Source organism: Petromyzon marinus, chromosome 26 (genome assembly GCF_048934315.1).
Source record: "Petromyzon marinus isolate PM22_M1 ecotype Great Lakes invasive population chromosome 26, UKy_Petmar_22M1.pri1.0, whole genome shotgun sequence".
NCBI classification, from domain to species: Eukaryota; Metazoa; Chordata; class Hyperoartia; order Petromyzontiformes; family Petromyzontidae; genus Petromyzon; species Petromyzon marinus.
Genome location: NC_133692.1, coordinates 9,472,644 through 9,490,685, shown reverse-complemented (window position 1 = coordinate 9,490,685; position 18,042 = coordinate 9,472,644). Strand labels below are relative to the sequence as shown.

General features: G+C 44.6%; 1 protein-coding gene across 2 annotated transcripts; it reads left to right on the top strand.

Moving 5' to 3' along the window:
* The first annotated feature begins 1,014 nt into the window (after nucleotides 1-1,014).
* On the top strand, nucleotides 1,015-17,562 carry TMEM238 (transmembrane protein 238). 2 transcript variants are annotated; one of them, XM_032961258.2, is made up of 4 exons: nucleotides 1,015-1,159; nucleotides 4,900-4,964; nucleotides 8,462-9,099; nucleotides 13,871-17,562. In XM_032961258.2, the coding sequence occupies exon 3, from the start codon at nucleotides 8,470-8,472 to the stop codon at nucleotides 9,094-9,096; it is 627 nt and encodes a 208-aa protein (XP_032817149.2). In that variant the 5' UTR covers nucleotides 1,015-1,159; nucleotides 4,900-4,964; nucleotides 8,462-8,469; the 3' UTR covers nucleotides 9,097-9,099; nucleotides 13,871-17,562. The 2 variants fall into 2 exon arrangements, with proteins under 2 accessions (XP_032817149.2, XP_032817148.2); XM_032961257.2 differs by lacking the exons at nucleotides 1,015-1,159; nucleotides 4,900-4,964 and adding an exon at nucleotides 5,399-6,043.
* The last annotated feature ends 480 nt before the right edge of the window (nucleotides 17,563-18,042 follow it).

Genomic DNA, 18,042 nt, shown 5'->3' with positions numbered 1-18,042 from the left:
CCTTGGCAAAGAAGCTGAGGATCGACGGCGGACGCCCCCCGGGGCTTGCGTTTGGCCGGTGGGGTGGCGCCCATCGTGTTGATCGCCGCCTGCTGCTGCTGCTGGTGCTTGTTGGCGCGGCGAGTCTGGGCGGGCGGCGCGTTGCTGTCGGGATCACGTAGTGGGGCGGACTGAAGAAAAATAATAATTATTTGACCTGATTTTTACGGGACCCCGGGATCCCGCCAAATGATTCACTTGAAGAACTTCCAAAGCCACTGGGTTTATGAAGTTGCAGGAAAGAGAGTTCGTTCGTTGCACCCGTTTCTACAGTCCTTGAAATGTGATGAGCTCATGAGTTGGTTTTCTCGCACGCACAAAATTGCCCTTAAAAAGGAATTGGTCAGACTTTCCGATGCACGCAGTTTGGCCAGAGCACATCCTGCCAGACAAACGCTACCCCCCCCCATTCCTAATGTATGTATAGAACTGGAACTTAGTCCACACTTCACGTTGCCAACCCTGCTCATCGGAGCTGCTAATCAACTAGTACTGTATTTAGCCCTCCCCACTGACCGTAACCATAACTAACCATAACCCGACCTAAAGCGTTCCCTACCCCATCAAAACGTATCCCTACCCCTAGACGAGCCAACCAGTAAGTCGTCGCCCGTACAATTAGACGAATCGACGAGCCAACCAACATGTGGTTCAGCAGCAGCAGCAGCAGCATTCGCTCGTGAACCGAGCCCACGTGCCAACCAGCCACTTGCGTAGTGATGCCCTCCCCGCACCTCCTGCCACTTTGACTCGAGCCGTGGATCCGCACGTGCGGCGCTTCGCCACCGACTCGGCTGCTCCCGGTTTTTTTGTGTTTGTTATTTTTTTTTTTCAGTTTTCGTTAGGTCATTTCGCGTGATGTTCACAACCAAAAACGGAGAGCGGAACTTGCGTTTTCTTGCGAAACGGTGGGAAATGCGCAACTCTCCGATAAGGAGCGGGTGGGCGGGGGGGGGGTTGCTTTGTCGGGCTTGGGGGAGTTGAAAACGGGCCGGAGTGAAAGAAGGCGGCCACCCGACACGAGCAACGTCAAACATGACCGTAAATCCGAGACGTCTTGGCAAAAGACGAGCCGGTCCATAAGAACCGTCGACGAACACCGGACGAGGACATGTTGAAGGTACCGTGTCACGTTTTTATTCACTGCACGCAATTCTCACGCCGCCAGTTGCTTTCAAGATTGAGAGATCGGTTCGTTTTCGTTTTATGGAACGTCAACTTTGTAACATCTGGGCGTATCCGTGCCTTCGTGTTATTATTTGAACAGGGCCCCTATGGTGGACGGATGAATACGGTGTATTATTTTTTTATGACAACGTTACATTGCATATCGTGTGCTGTGCTAATGGTTGGCTCATGCTGGACTTGAATTGATCCCGAGGTTACCATTTCGATTTCCCTGCGTGGCGCTTGAAATGTTTAATATATATAAAAAATACAGTCTGGCCTAAGTTTCTTAAATCCCGCCATCATCTCTGCCAAATCCATCAGTATACACGGCTGCAACCACGATCGATCGTGGCAGTTCCCGTGGGGTGGGGTCAAGTTGCGTGGAATTGGGAGGTCACGGGTGACTGCCATCCGTTTCACGCCCCGAGTGATGTGCTTGTGTCAGCCAGCAGCTATTCATACGGCCACGATGTGGCGTTCAAATGAGCAGCATTGCTACATTTGTCAGGAACTTTTATTGTATTGCCTGTGCCGAGTGAACGCAGAAGGTGTGGGCCAGGCCCAGTGATGTCGCTGGTATGAATTGACTATTGGTGTTGTGGCCATAAATACATCAAACCTAGAATACCGCACAGATACAGGACTTGTCGTCGAGAAACATGCCAAGCCTCGCTCGAATCACGAAGGAACACGCCTCGATCTTACGTAGGCATTGCTGATAATGGCGAGTGGTGTATAGTGTGAGTTTTGAAGTGTATCGTGATGGGTGTAATGAATGGTGAGTGTGTGGTGATTGTGAGTGTGTAATATATAGTGTGTGGTGATTGTGAGTGTGTGTATAGTGTGTGGTGATTGTGAGTGTGTAATATATAGTGTGTGGTGATTGTGAGTGTATATATTGTGTGGTGATTGTGAGTCTGTGTATAGTGTGTGGTGAGTGTGAGTGTGTGTATATAGTGTGTGGTGATTGATTGTGTGTATATAGTGTGTGGTGAGTGTGAGTGTGTGTATATAGTGTGTGGTGATTGTGAGTGTGTGTATAGTGTGTGGTGATTGTGAGTGTGTATAGTGTGTGGTGATTGTGTGTATATAGTGTGTGGTGAGTGTGAGTGTGTGTATATAGTGTTTGGTGATTGTGAGTGTGTGTATATAGTGTGTGGTGATTGTGAGTGTGTGTATAGTGTGTGGTGATTGTGAGTGTGTGTATAGTGTGTGGTGATTGTGTGTGTATATATAGTGTGTGGTGAGTGTGTGTATATAGTGTGTGGTGATTGTGTGTATTTAGTGTGTGGTGAGTGTGTGTATATAGTGTGTGGTGAGTGTGTGTATATAGTGTGTGGTGAGTGTGAGTGTGTATGTAGTGTGTGGTGAGTGTGAGTGTGTATATATAGTGTGTGGTGATTGTGAGTGTGTGTATATAGTGTGTGGTGAGTGTGAATGTGTGTACATAGTGTGTGGTGAGTGTGAGTATATAGTGTGTGGTGAGTGTGAGTCTGTGTATATAGTGTGTGGTGAGTGTGTGTATATAGTGTGTGGTGATTGTGAGTGTGTATATAGTGTGTGATGATTGTGAGTGTGTATATATATAGTGTGTGGTGATTGTGAGTGTGTGTGTATATAGTGTGTGGTGATTGTGAGTGTGTGTATATAGTATGTGGTGAGTGTGAGTGCGTGTATATAGTGTGTGGTGATTGTGAGTGTGTGTATATAGTGTGTGGTGATTGTGAGTGTGTGTATATAGTGTGTGGTGAGTGTGAGTGTGTATATAGTGTGTGGTGAGTGTGTACATAGAGTGTGTGGTGATTGTGAGTGTGTGTACATAATGTGTGGTGAGTGTGAGTGTGTATATATAGTGTGTGGTGATTGTGAGTGTGTGTATATAGTGTGTGGTGAGTGTGTGTATAGTGTGTGGTGAGTGTGAGTGTGTGTATATAGTGTGTGGTGATTGTGAGTGTGTGATGATTGTGAGTCTGTGTATAGTGTATGGTGATTGTGAGTGTGTATAGTGTGTGGTGATTGTGAGTGTGTGTAGTGTGTGGTGATTGTGAGTGTGTGTGTATAGTGTGTGGTGATTGTGAGTGTGTATATATAGTGTGTGGTGAGTGTGTGTATATAGTGTGTGGTGATTGTGAGTGTGTATATATAGTGTCTAGTGATTGTGAGTCTGTGTATATAGTGTGTGGTGATTGTGAGTGTGTATAGTGTGTGGTGATTGTGAGTGTGTGTATATAGTGTGTGGTGATTGTGAGTGTGTGTATATAGTGTGTGGTGATTGTGAGTGTGTGTATAGTGTGTGGTAATTGTGAGTGTGTATAGTGTGTGGTGATTGTGAGTGTGTGTATATAGTGTGTGGTGATTGTGAGTGTGTGTATATAGTGTGTGGTGATTGTGAGTGTATATATAGTGTGTGGTGAGTGTGAGTGTGTATATATTGTGTGTGGTGATTGTGAGTGTATATATAGTGTGTGGTGAGTGTGTGTATATAGTGTGTGGTGATTCTGAGTGTGTGTATATATAGTATGTGGTGATTGTGAGTGTGTGTATATAGTGTGTGGTGATTGTGAGTGTGTGTATCTAGTGTGTGGTGTGTGTATACAGTGTGCGGTGATTGTGAGTGTGTATATAGTGTGTGGTGAGTGTGTGTATGTAGTGTGTGGTGATTGTGAGTGTGTGTATATATAGTGTGTGGTGATTGTGAGTGTGTGTGTATATAGTATGTGGTGATTGTGAGTGTGTGTATATAGTGTGTGGTGATTGTGAGTGTGTGTGTATATAGTATGTGGTGATTGTGAGTGTGTGTATATAGTATGTGGTGATTGTGAGTGTGTGTATATAGTGTGTGGTGATTGTGAGTGTGTGTGTATATATAGTGTGTGGTGAGTGTGTTTAGTCCCTCGTAAGTATGAGCTGTGTGTGTATCGTGTTTGGTAACACGTAGGCTTCACACGTAGCTGATTATATAATTACTGTGTAACAAAAACTTGTATTGGTTCCTGGGTAGTAAGTGTTATTTTAGAATTGCTTATGCCTCAAAAGTACGTAAAATGGCTATTATTCTCCACTAACTAACACGTGGTGTGCATTTGTGTCATTCCTTCACCTAAAATCCTGGCCTCAAAAGCAAAGTTTGTGCGTATATAATAGCCATCTTATATACTTTTGAGGCATAAGCAATTAGAAAATAAAACTTACTACCCAGGAACAAACATCATGTTACATAATGTTTCCATATGAATAACCCAACCGGTAGTGGAAAGTCATTATAATTGATATGCATTCATTAGTCCCACCCCAATTCGCACGTGAAGGGCTCACAAGTGATGTCATCGCATATATCCCTCTAAGGAACGCAACACGAAGATTTCTCCACAAATCTGGCTGTCGCCTGATGAAGCTAGTTGTGATTATTGGCGAAACGTCGTACTCAGATGTCAATTTGCTCTCTCCAACACACCGGTGTCGCTGCACTAGTTACTAGTTGGCTGTGTCGGGTGGTGGCGGGTTTAACGATACAACATGTCTATTTACGCGATCTAACCCAACAAAATAACTATATTACGGATCACGTGGGGTGTCTGGAGAGTTGAGTGCCGCGTGTTAGCCACTGTGAGTGGTGTGTGGTATGCGCGAGTTACGAGCCTCTCTGTACATTCCAAATCCGTTGATTCGCATCACCGTCGTGTTTTCCAGGGACGCATCCCCAACGTTAATAGAGGACTTACTGCCGTGCATTTTCGGTGAGGATTATGTGAACGGTGAGTGTTGTTTTCTGTAAAGTATAATAACAGTGGTGAGTGCAACATAGGGGCCGCCCATAAATGACGTCACGCACCTAGGGGGGGAGGGGTCAGACATTTGTGACGATGTGTGACGAATGGGCGGGCGGGGTTTGAGAAATGTGACGTCACACCAAAATGCGCAACTTTAAATAAATATAGAATTGGCATAACAACACTAATTGTTATAATAACACTCCTACAACATCAGAGTGCAACGCCACGTTAAATACGCCCTACAATGACAATAGTTTAAAGCGATTTGAAGCATGTTTTTATTTTCAAAATGGAAATATGGTTTGGGGGGGCAGAGCTTTGTGACGTCATATTTGAGGGGGGGTCTGACTTTTTGTGACACCGTGTGACGAGGTGGGGGGGGTCAAAATTGTCCAAAATCGCGTGACGTCATTTATGGACGGCCCCTTACAGTATATGGTTTCAGCTATTAAAGTGCAATACAAAATTGTTTATTGTCAACAATTGTATACTGTAATGTTAAAGCTAATGTAACTTTATTGAGTATTGTTTAATTATTTGAAGAAAGCCGGACATTCCCCGTTACCGGAGAGGCACGAATATTTGAAACTTGGCCCAGTCCATACACCCCCCCCCACAACCGCCAAACAACTTGGACTCGCCCAGATAAGTGGGTGGGTACTCTCCCCTGCTCCATTGGCTAATGTGAATTAGCTGGGCGTGGTTTCGTCGCCCTGACCACGCCCCTCCTTTTACCTGTGCAGGTTGGGACAGGTGTCAGCACCACGCCTCGTTTGCGTCTCAGCTCAGCGCGAAGTTACACAATCGTTAACTCCGGTGCCATAGCTTATTACAACCGAGCCGTGTGGGGCGCGGTACAGTACTTGTGCTACATAGATAACGTCTACTACACTGCCCTAGAACAAGTTGATGGAATGTTATCCATACAGAGGAGTGGTTGGATAGTTTACCTGTGTTGCGTTACTTGCAGTGGGTAGGTGAGTTAGTGCCACGTGTGTGTTTCGAGTTTGGGGGATTGATTGTCGACTGTTGCCTGCCACCTTTCAACTGTACTTGCTCAGGTGTGTGCAACACACATGCATATACACGCCTATGTAGATGCACGCAATCATGTATGCCGATGCAGTACTTATTGATGACGGTGATAGTGATTTATACACGTAGTGTAATCACACATTCTTTAATGTATTTAAGAACAAAGCCACATATATGCATACAGTCACTAACCTACTTGGACATACCTGCATAATACATCGACTGATCGATACCTACATGCAAATTCTTGCCTCTGCACGTGCACTCATACCTGTTGTACGTGCTCTTGAGTTTCTTACCTGGTTAAACGGAATGAACTAAAGTAAACTTAACTGTATTTAAATATATATTCAAATGCACCTTTGTATACAAATAGACCGACAAGACGCACTTTCCCATACGTGTACTACATGGGTAAGACACGTACCCCTTTCACATATACCGCTGTACCGATTTAAACACGCTGTACGCCCAGCAGTACTGTGTTGTCGTTAAATACGGTTGTTGGAAAAACAAGAAGCAGTTTAAAAATCTAAACTTTATCATACCATATCATTAATACTCTTTGGTTCTTTCGGTAATCAAGATTTAAAGAATTAATGTTGTTTACTATTGTCAAGTTCAGATTTCTAACCCCCCCGCCCGCCCGCCCTAATCGAGTCGCATCCTCCAGTAATATTTAATCCTTTTGGTGTTGGTCTGCCGCTAATAACCACCCCAGGTAAACATATTCTGCGAAATGTTTATTCCCTGTGATAGGTTGATCTGTTGTTACCTGTTGTGTCTCTCCTTGTTTAGCTGAGCTGCACGAACGTGATTTTAGTTTTTCTTACATCTACCCCTTGAGTCCAACTTTTCAGCTTTCTCTTATCAACTTCAAGCATTTCCTGCGGTTTATTCCCCCGTTGGACTTCATAATAACTTTGTTGTCGGAAAATCTGAAGTGGTTAATAAGTATTTCTCCAATTATAATTGTGTTGTTTTTTTAAACATCTTAGAATTATGGCTTTGAGTAACTTTATCGAAAGAGTCGCCTTGCCTGACCCCTTGTCATATGATTACGTTTATTCATATAACTTCCATTTTTACGAAAAACAAGTCCTTGTTTATAAATATTTATGCAATGGTGTTTTTTTTTTACATTTCGGCCTCGGTTTGTGAGAGCGTGTTTATAAATTCGTACGGTATTACCTGCCATGGCACAGATGACAGAAGCTTGGAGTACAGTGATATAGAATAATGTAGCAAAGTCTTAAAACGTGTGCAAGCAAGCACGGTGGGAGATAACACTGAGAGGCAGAAAGAGGGACGCGTTGATTATGAAACATCGACAGGTTAAAGATAGTATGTTGACTGCTGAGGGAAACAAAGGGGGCTGGGGTGAGACGTGTCACTGGCTGGAGGGTGACGGACACCGACGGCAGCTTGGGAATGACATCTCATCCAGCAGTAGATTGAGCATAGCTGACGATGACAACACACGCGCACACGGACTGGTCACAAAGGTCGCTCCGTTTAGCTTTTAAGTCTGCTGGGAAAATGACTGTTAGTGAGCCCCTATTTTAAGACCAAAACGGTGAAACAGAATGGTGTGGTGTGCACAATGCATGCACACAGTACTGTCAACTCTCATCGCTAAACACACCTCCATGTTAACCAACACACCTGCCAACGCACTCCCTATTACCGATACGCACATACCCAACCACCTGCATACCCCCACGCAACTCTCTTCCAACTCTCAGACACAAAGGGCCGTTAGCGAGCACCTATTAAGGTGCTGCACAACACACAAAGGGATGGAAGTCCAACAACACGCCTGGCCACCTTTGTCTCCCCAGTGCTGATGCTTACACACCATACAGTCGAGCTAAGGCAGGGGTGGGGAACGTCCGGCCCGCGGGCCATATGAGGCCCGCGAAATCATTTGGTGTGGCCCTGCCAAGGCAACCGCGGGCGGGACTCGAAATCCAATAAATCTAGGTAGAGCAAACCTGGAAAAGCAGTTGCGAGTAGCAACATCATCAATACCGGCTAACATCACCACGCGCCTCACCAAAGAGAAGCAGTTCCAGCCCATCACATTAGGGGCGAGTTAATTCAATGTTTGACCAAATATAACAGATCAATTTTTAAGTTGATAATTTTCTATGGCCCGCGAATGATGACGCTATAAATATCCAAATGGCCCTTGGCAGAAAAAAGGTTTCCCCGCCCCTGAGCTAAGGGATGGCCATAACTGGTTCAGATATTTGTCATAAATATTGGCCTTGAGCGGGAATTGAACTCGGGTCGCCGGTTTCGTAGTGCAGTGCACTGACCGTTTACGATCACTTCCCACCCATCCACACACACCCACTTTCACCCTCTCACGCGCACACCTACCCATCCGCGCTCGCTCGCTCCCCGACCCAGCTGCGTGTCTCGTTACCCTGTGCCCACAGCCTGGCATATGGCGGTGCCCAAGCGAGGCATCGGCCGCTGTGCTTACGCCTTCGTGCTCGCCATCAGCTTCGACGTGGCCGGCGTGGCGCTGCTCACGTGGGGCCTCTTCGGCGATGTGGTCTACTTCGACCTGCTCATCTACTGTGGCGCCATCCTGGTCTTCCTGAGCCTCGTCTGGTGGATCTTCTGGTACACGGGCAACATCGAGGTGCCCCTCTCGGAGTTCGAGGACGATCGAAAGCCCGGCGGCTTTGAGCGGCTCGCGCGAACCGTGTCGCGGCGGCTGTCGAACCGATTCGGCAGCCGGAGGGGAGCGGCGGAAAGGGCTCGCGGAGCCTCGACGTTGCCGTCGTCGATGGCCGGCCGGCAAAATCCTCCGCAGGCTCGCACTCGTGGCACTCGTGGCACTCAGAGTGCCCGATTGTTAAAATACTCTGCAGTACCGGGGGCAGCGTCAGCAGTGTCGTCGCCATCAGCAGCTGCAGCATCACCTGCTGGAGCAGCCTCGTCCATGGAGATGAAGCCCATGATCGCGCCAAGCTCCAAGAAGAGAGGAGTCAGTTTTCAAATTCGCCCCATCACTCCCAGGGGCTCAGGAGCACCGAGCACCTTTGTGGACATATCTACGTTGTGATGAGTGAGTGCTGCACCGTCATTACTGTGGGACTAGCAAAACGCCTGTGAAATTGCACATGTCACCCTGTCGGCTCGATATAGGCGTATGGTCATATAGCTCCATTCTTGTTACGGGGAGGGAAATATATTGGCGGAATGAGGTGACTCGTGATTTTATGGGATTTTTTTTCCGTCCTTTTATTAAACTAATCCCAACTGTAAAGTAAAACTAAATGGAATAATGGGAATAGTGATTTAAAGCTTTCGTGACTGCAGGTATTCATATTCTTGGTTCTTTCTGTAAAGTCGCGTAGAAGGGAAACAATAAAATAATAAAAATATAAAACAATAAAATTATCACGACGTTTCGACTGCAACACGTGACTTTACCGAAAGAGCCAAGAATATAATGGGAATAGTGTTACAGACTTTCTAAAAACTCAACAATACTGCCGTTAAATTTTGATTTAAAGCTTTCGTGACTGCAGGGAAACAATAAAATAATAAAAATACAAAACAATATTATTTTATTGTTTCTCTTCTACGTGACTTTACCGAAAGAACCAAGAATATGAATACTGCCGTTGTGAACCAATTCTGCTACAATTGGTTTTATGTGGGTTAAAAGTCATTAAAGATCGTACATACCTAATCACTGTCATTGGGCTTCACCAAGTTCACTTAATCAGGTGTCATTTGAGAGAGTATGGTACGTAATTAATGCGAACGAGGTCTAAATTAACCTTTGACGTGATAATTCGGCTTATTGTCCCAGGTGCTGCTCATTAGGCCCAGCATGTGTCAGAACCCTTTTCAAAATCCTGCGTGGTTCGGGGATGGGGGTTTATGCAGTTGGGGGGTGGGGGTGGGAATCATGGAATCTCAACAGGCTCCCCACTATTTTATACTGGTGAGTGGTGAGGGTCAAGTGATTTAATGATTTGTGAGTGGTGAGCATCAGAGGCGTGGTGGATTTCGGATAAGGGTTTCGTGAATGTCCTGTAAAGTGTTATGTCACCCAGGGGTATTAAAAATAAACGCCCCTTTATTCATCCAGGAAAGTCTTACCCAAATCCACTGGTAGAGCCAGTGGAGGGGATGGGGTATCACGTGCCCCCCTAATGATCCGATCGAAATCCCTATTCCGATCGGGTCATTGGGGTTTATTAGTAATAAATCGGCATTTTGCGACCCCCACTGCCACTGTGAAGCATATTATTACGTGCCAGGGACTCTGAGATGATAGGACACTTGTCTGGGTCCATAATTGGCAATAAGTAACGTAAAGCAGTTATAAGTGACTCGCAGAATTGTGCGCAGTTGCGTATACAGTACACGACTTCCCTGAAGGCATCAACACCTTCAGAGAGCGCGATGCCGATCACACAACGCGGTTCGAATTCGACCCTCGATCGATGGCTGCACCATCGCCGCACACGCGTCGAATAAAAGCAAGGGACAAGTCCTTACTTGCTAACAACTCCTTACTTACTAACAACTCCTGTAATTTTGCATTGCTGGAGGGGTTGCCCCGCTACCTGAAAATCCTGGCTCCGCCATTGCCCAAATCTCATGGGTCTACTGCAAGAGGGTCCTGAATTGCCATGTTTTGGCAGTTCTCTTACATTTTTTGGAAAAATTCTTTTCCGTGTGAGATTACACAGTTTCCCTGAGAACAAACGCACCAAAAAGTTAATGCAATTTAAATGCACGTGCAGTCAAATTATCAGCCGGCTTGCTTTACTGCATTCGACAGGCCGTGGCAAAATTGACCGCGATATTTATAAACTTATGGCTCTATAACAACAACATTATTGCTATGTGGGAAAATTAGTTGGTGGAATGAAGTATCCCATTGAATGGGTTCTGTTTCTAAATGAGACACTGCTATCTTATCGCGTAGTTCGGACTAGCCAGAGGGGAGTAGACTTTACACCAGTTTAAGGTCCACATTTGGCTACATCTCAGGATGGTACCTGCAGGGGTGCGACAAGTGCTGTTGTAAAGCACACCGCCTCCGCACACAGATGTTAAGCCAACTCTGTACGTGCTAGAGATGAGCTTAGGATCGAATATTTGATTTGTATGCAACATTTCGGACTTTAGTGTTGAATACAGTATTTAGCATTGAAAACTGATTATGCTTAAAATTACGTCAGTGAAACAATAATTGTGTATACTGGATTTTTTTTTATTTAAACAGTTTCAAGCAACACTGATGGCAATTTTGACATGGAAAGTGTTGTCGTGATGCCACTGAAAAAAAACGGCACTTCCTGTGACATTTTCAGACCCATCTGAAACCAAAATGTTTCCTGATTATTTGAATTTATTTGATCTAATGCCTGCTTTTTGGATATTTCAGATGAATCCAAAGATTGGAAACACATCTGTAGTGCGTGCAGTAGAGCAATCTACATGGTACCTACACAGTAGGCATGCGATGATGCATCGATTCAATTATTAAAACGGATTCTTACGTTTCATGCAGCGAATCATGCATAGTTAGAATTTTCATTACGTGGGAATTACACGCGAAGCTTACGTTCAGGGCTAAATGGAGTGAACAGAGAAAGAAGAAGTTGAGAAGCAATACAAATGAGATGGTAAAAGAATCGGACGGTAAAGAATGATTTCGTGAGTGGAATCGCTACGCCGAAATGTGGCGGCCCATACAATGCTGGGGAAAGTGAATAGGCGCAAATGCGCCTAACCACACAGGATGAAAAAGAAGTATCCTGTTTTTGTGAATTACTGTACTGCAGTTGTGTTCTTATCAGCATACGTGTTTTGTGGGTTTTTTATGTCTGCGTGTGTGGTTCGTGTGGGTTGTGTGTGTGTGTGTGTGAGAGATGTGGGGGGTTTTCTTATGTGTGGGAAGCGACGACTCAGTGGTGAGCATGCTCTGCTATGAACCTGGCAACCCGAGTTCAGTTTTTTTCTCTCAGCCAAAATCGGTGACGATTATCTGAACTGGACCTGAGCCTCAAAAGATGCCCTGTGCGATGTGTATACATTGCCACGAGGGAGACAAAGGCGTCTGGGCGTGGTGCTGGCCATCCACCCCCTCATATACTGTGCTGACCTTATAAAAGGTGTTCTTGAACATAACTTACCCCAGTCGTCTGGTAAAAAAGTTTTCCGGGGGATCTTTGTTTTTATTGGTATTTGTGCATAGGTTTATATGTATGTTGGGTTTTCCATGTGTTTGTAAATATGAATGTTTTAATGGGTTTGTACATTTTTAAGATTCGCATGCATCAGGACAATAACCCACAATCCCCAGGAAGTGGGTTCATTTCCTGGCCACAATCTATTGCGAAACCAGTGAGGTCGTCCCCCCCCCCCTCTCTGTGCTTGCCCTGAGCCTCCATTAGTGTGACTCAAACTAAAATGAGCACCTGGTGCCAGATATTTCACGTTGGCAATGGGGGAGACTAAGGTGGCCTGGTGTGCATCTCAGTGCCTACACCACCCCCTCGTGTGCCATATCTGCCATACATTAACTAGATGCGGGTAAAGATCACGAATCCCAACAGCAAATCATGCTAAAGCTTACGTGAATATTCTCTTAGAAAATGCAATATGGACAACAACACAATAATAGAGATAATATTTCAGAGCCCTTTATCAATTCGCCGCAGACTCAAGACCTTGCCAGGCATGGGAGTTGTGTGACCATACTTGACCATGCTGTCATTTTGGTTGGTGAAAGTGTTGGGTATGTGTGGTGGTGGGGAAGTGGAGGTTGCATCGGGTCAAGTCATTGTCCACTGATGTTAGTGGTGGCCAGCAATTGGAACTCACACTTTATACAATGCATAAGCAGACAAAACGTCTACTTCATATGGTCTGTCTACATTCATGTGAATTTCGGCCGCATTCAAACCTTGCAAACTCTGGATCGGTCACGACATACTGTGTCTCAGCAGCAGCGTCGGGCTCGCTTGAATCAATGGTGATGAAAATACCAGATGTAGTTAGAGGCATGGTCACTCTCTTTAATATGTGGGTCCCAGTTTGACACAAAATTACATAACATAGCACAATATCATAAAAATCATATATTTGGTGTAACATCATTTTACCTCAAATTAGACCCATGTCTTGAAGAGAGTGACATTGTCTATAACATCTGGCAGCTCACCAGAATTAATTAAAGCAAAGCGTGACTGCTGATGAGACACTGGGCCAGTTTCATTGTTTTTAATACATTCTGCTGGAATGATGCACTCCCAAAAAAACGTGGGACTACTATTCGCGTAAAAAAATACTTTTATATTTTATCTGGACAAAAATATATATATACGATAGACATTGTCTACCTATCTATTTTGTTATTTATGATGTCCACAACAACGTTTATCGTGCAGTGCATTATAATCACTGCACCACCACTCCATGGAACAGTAATAAATTACTTTGCTCAAAATCATGAAAAGTGTGACTGCATGATGCTGGCCATAACAGGTAAATTTCCCCAACTCAACAGGTGGTCACAAAGTCTAAACATGGTGCAGCCTGCACTTTCTCATTCACACTACTGCTGGTGAAAGCACCAGACGGTGTTGTGGCCTTCTCATCCACCCCACCACACACGGACCTGCCCGTAAACTATTTACGCTGCTGGACGGATAGAGCCAGGGAGATTTAAGAATCTTGCACCATTGTGTCGGCTGTCCTGCCGGAACCTCTGGATTACGAGTCCAGCATGCTCACCTATACACCACAGCAACCGATGCTACAGCACTCGTCGTAATTGTGTTCTTTGTCTTTGCTGTGTTTTGATGCAGGGTATGGTTGAATCCTATGTTCAGTGGAGGTGATGGAAGATGGTGACGGTGGTGGTGGTGGTAACGAAGCTGATGGTGATGACTTTGCTTCATAGACACTGGGGGGGGGGGGGGGTCTGAAGTTTTGGGGATTGCTGTGTGAAGCCTGGATTTGCAAGGACTGCCAAGTTCCCTATCTCTCCGAGGCTCTGAATCTCAGTGTGCCCTACCGTGTGAATGACAGCCGATCCACACTGTGGTGAACTGGACCAATGACTGTCCCAGAGACAAATGTCTAACTTCGGGGAAAATTAATCATTCTGTGCATGCAGACAATTGTTTAATCCTACTAAACATGCGGAGACAACTGTTTATGTTTTAATATGACAATCATGACATTTTACAGCACATTATTTCGCTGAAAAACAATGCAACTACATTTGTGATACTATGGGGAGCAAAGTTCTTCGTTTTAATCTATGACGTTAGCAAAGGCCATCCGCTTTTGTACAAACATTTTTAAAGAATTCCTTTATGATTGGCGGCTGTGAACAGCTAAAACTGTATCATCCTATAACCTTGGAAAGGTCGGTCTGCATATTTTGAGATCATAGGTTTGTCAATAATAGCTTGTTTCTGTCCGAATACATGACTGTTGAAGCCATCTGTGTGGCGCTGAGGTCAGAGTTTTCGACCAGCATTTAGACATGTTTACGTTAAAAGCAAGGTCACGGTCAGCTCAGTCCATAATTTGATCAAATGAATGTTCCACTTTGTGGGAAGCAGACTGTAGTTGTCCTATAGACGTTCTGGCAACTGCCATAGGAATGTTGGAGTTTTTTGTGGGTTTTTTTAATTGTTTTTTTTTTATTTTACCAGGTAAGGCCCACAGGTATATAGCTCTTTTTCAGAAACGACCTGGCCACAAATTATATCTCAGCAAAGTGGCTTATCATGTGGAAATTTAAAGCAGCCAAAATACTCTGAACGTTCGTTCTAAACGCATGTTTCTAAATGTGGAAGGAAAAACCGGAGGACCCGGAGGACCCGGAGAAATACATTCAAACTCTGAATATACAGGCGTCGGGGTCCGAATCGAACCCACGACCTCGTGCATATCTGGCGAGAGAGATAACATTGCCACCGGGGCCATTAACAAAATACGAGTGCCACCCCACACTCATTGCTGCTGGGAGACTCCTCGACTTGAGAAGCCTTGAAGCTGCGCACACTGCGTTTTACAAACTGCTGCATTTCACATACATTGATAGAGTTATCCCATAAAGGCAGGAATGCGAATTCAGCTGTCGCATAACAGCGGGCATCCATTTCATCAAAACCGTGGCGCCTTCCCAACGTGCAACAATGCAGAACTGGCAGGGCCAAAAGTCTTGTTTAACAAGCAAACACACCGCCCGCTCGGAGCATGGTGCTGTCCTTGGAAGTTTGTTTAACGTGTAATCGTTCTTCAGCCAGTTGGTGCTTTATCTCCAAAACGTTCAAACAGACGTCTTATTTTTGTATAGTTTGGTGTTCTTCAGCTTACCAAAAGCTATACTTCTTTTAAAATCCGTAATCTGACACAATTACCTTTGGAGAGGAACTCCGTCGGCAATGCCATGTGCGTTTGAGCTCCGGTAATATACGTTACAACTAATTGTGAATTTGTTAAGCGTTTACCCCCAGCCCATTGCGATTGATGAATGACAATTGGTGGCGTATACATTTTTTAAAAGGCAATTATCACAAAATGAGTTTTTTGAAAAATGTGTTGAGGTTCTCCGATGTGTTTTCTTGTTGTACCGGGGTATTGGTTAGCATTGTCTGACATTTCGCCACAATTCAGTTCCTGCAATCTGCTTCGGGAACTCAATTGTTGAGGTATCAAAGGAGGGCTCTGTCTGAGTGGGATGAGCCAAAACTGAACGGTCAAACTTGAATTGTCGTAATAGGACAAGGATTCTATATTGAGTGTCAGGGTATCTGTATCGGATAAGAATAAGATTGTATATTAGATTTGTCAGGTTCTGTCATTGTTGCATCAAGGGTTCTAATTCATCCAAGAATTCTATATTCAATGAGATAATGGTTAGACAGTTAATATGGTCAGTTGTGTACCGAATGAATGTAGCAATGGTTTTGTATCACATGAGATGTGAATTTGGATGAATTCATTTAAGTGATCTTTATTTGGGCACATTCAGGGTTTTATATCGGATTATTATAAGGGTTCTGTATGGGATGGCAATAATTCTGTATCGGATGACCCCCATGACTGTATCAAAGGGCAAGTGTGGTGTGTTGGGTAATAGAGGTTCTGTATGGGATCCTAAAAACAAAAGGGGTGCTTAGATGATGTGAAAAATTCTACCAACTGGTGAGATGGGGCAATGGAGAAAATGTATTTAATTGGTGTAACCCATCATTGAACCAAAATACTCCCTCCTTTCAGAAGCGTCATGCAATGAAATGTTTGCATTAATGAGTGTTTGATTTATGCTTGGCGTTGGTGGCTTTGCACGCCTGTAATCCAGCCCTGTGGCGATAAGGGTTGGTGAATGGGTCTCAAGGTCACAATATATTGACTCGCCAGTGTGTGGCAGCACAGCAAGTGGATTAACTTCCATCTGTATTCCATCAGTATGGGAATTGAGTGTTACCCCTCCCCCCCCCCCTTTTTATTCATATGTATAAAACACAAATCATGGAGTAGGCCCAATATCCCAGCATAGTATCACAGAGCTTGGGCAATTGTTAGCTCCTCCGGTTCATGCTGCCTTCTCACTTGTCCGTGGTTTTGAGCACCTCTGAATAATTATCTCTCTCTTTGAGTGAATGTTGTCCTTCTCCGTACCTCCGATTAGCACGGTTGACTACGTACGGTGCGAAAGAAGTTCAACATACACTACGAATACAAACTGTGCGTGTTACAACATGATTCCTTGTGGGAGGAAACTGGAGTAACTGGGAAAAACCCCAAACGTATGAGGGGATAACACTCTGCCAGGTTAAAGAAACCATTGTTGTACTAACCATCTGATTGCTACCTCCTGGCTCAAGCCTACAACACCTGGTATTCCCCGAGTCTACCTTCGAAGTACTAACAAGGGTTAACCCTTGGCTTAAAGCTTTCGTGACTGCAGGAAGTCATCTTCTTTGGGTCTTTCGATAAAGTCACGTAGATGGTTCAAAGAAAATTTTAAAAAAACTACGACGTTTCGATCACAACACAAGCGATCGTCCTGATGATGATCCGCTTGTGTTGTGGTCGAAACGTCGTTTTTTGTTATTTTCTTTTAATCATCTACGTGACTTTACCGCAAGACCCAAGGAATAAGGGTTAACCCTGATTAGCTTCTGAAATCCGAGATCTGACTCTGTTGCCCACATTCAGGGTGAATTGGGCTGTGGAGGCTGTGTTGGCTGTGTTTATTGCTTTCGTTACGCCACGACATATGAATGTGGAATTTCCAACACTAGCTTGGGCCTGCCAAGAGATGAGCACCACCCCACACGACCACGTGAACAGCTTCGCTTTTTTTTTTACTTTGGTCCGTCGAAAAAAAACTCACGTTTGCTGTAATTGCAAGGTTCATACGTTTTTATCTAATTTTATATGTGTACAGAAAAGTTAACGATTTTTTGTTAGTTTAAATGAATGCATTGATATGCTCTGCATCTGTTGAAACAAAATAACGTGTTTTTTTTTCTTATTCCGCGTCTGCATGTTTTTATTGCGCAAAAAAAAATCAAGTAAGGCATGTGTGTACATAAGAGCTGAGTCTGTCTCTTAGCTTTGTGTTTAGGTGGGTGGAGGCATTAATGTATTCATGAATTCCGAACAAGCTTTGTATGACTCAACCTAACACCTTGGACACAAAAGCCGCAAGGCCCACAAAGAAAATTGGAGGGCGCCAACAATTCACAAATATCGCTCGTTCGTCATCCGACACTGCCGTCGTGAAATGGTTAACACACTGGACTTGCAACCCAGATGCCGCCGGTTCGAGTCTACCGCCTGGCGCGCCGCTTCAAATCATCAGCGAGTTTGTTTAATTCCTGCCACCTTCGTGGTCGGGATACACCACAGTCAATCAGCAGGTGGCGCGTGGTGGGGTAAAGAGTAGGTACGTCCACTTATTCCAAGATGTTCGGCCACGGTTATATACTTTCTTGAAGGGGCTCTTTAGAGC

Excerpts from the sequence above, each read along its gene's own strand:
- TMEM238 (XM_032961258.2), top strand. The coding sequence starts at position 8,470 with ATGGCGGTGCCCAAGCGAGGCATCGGCCGCTGTGCTTACGCCTTCGTG.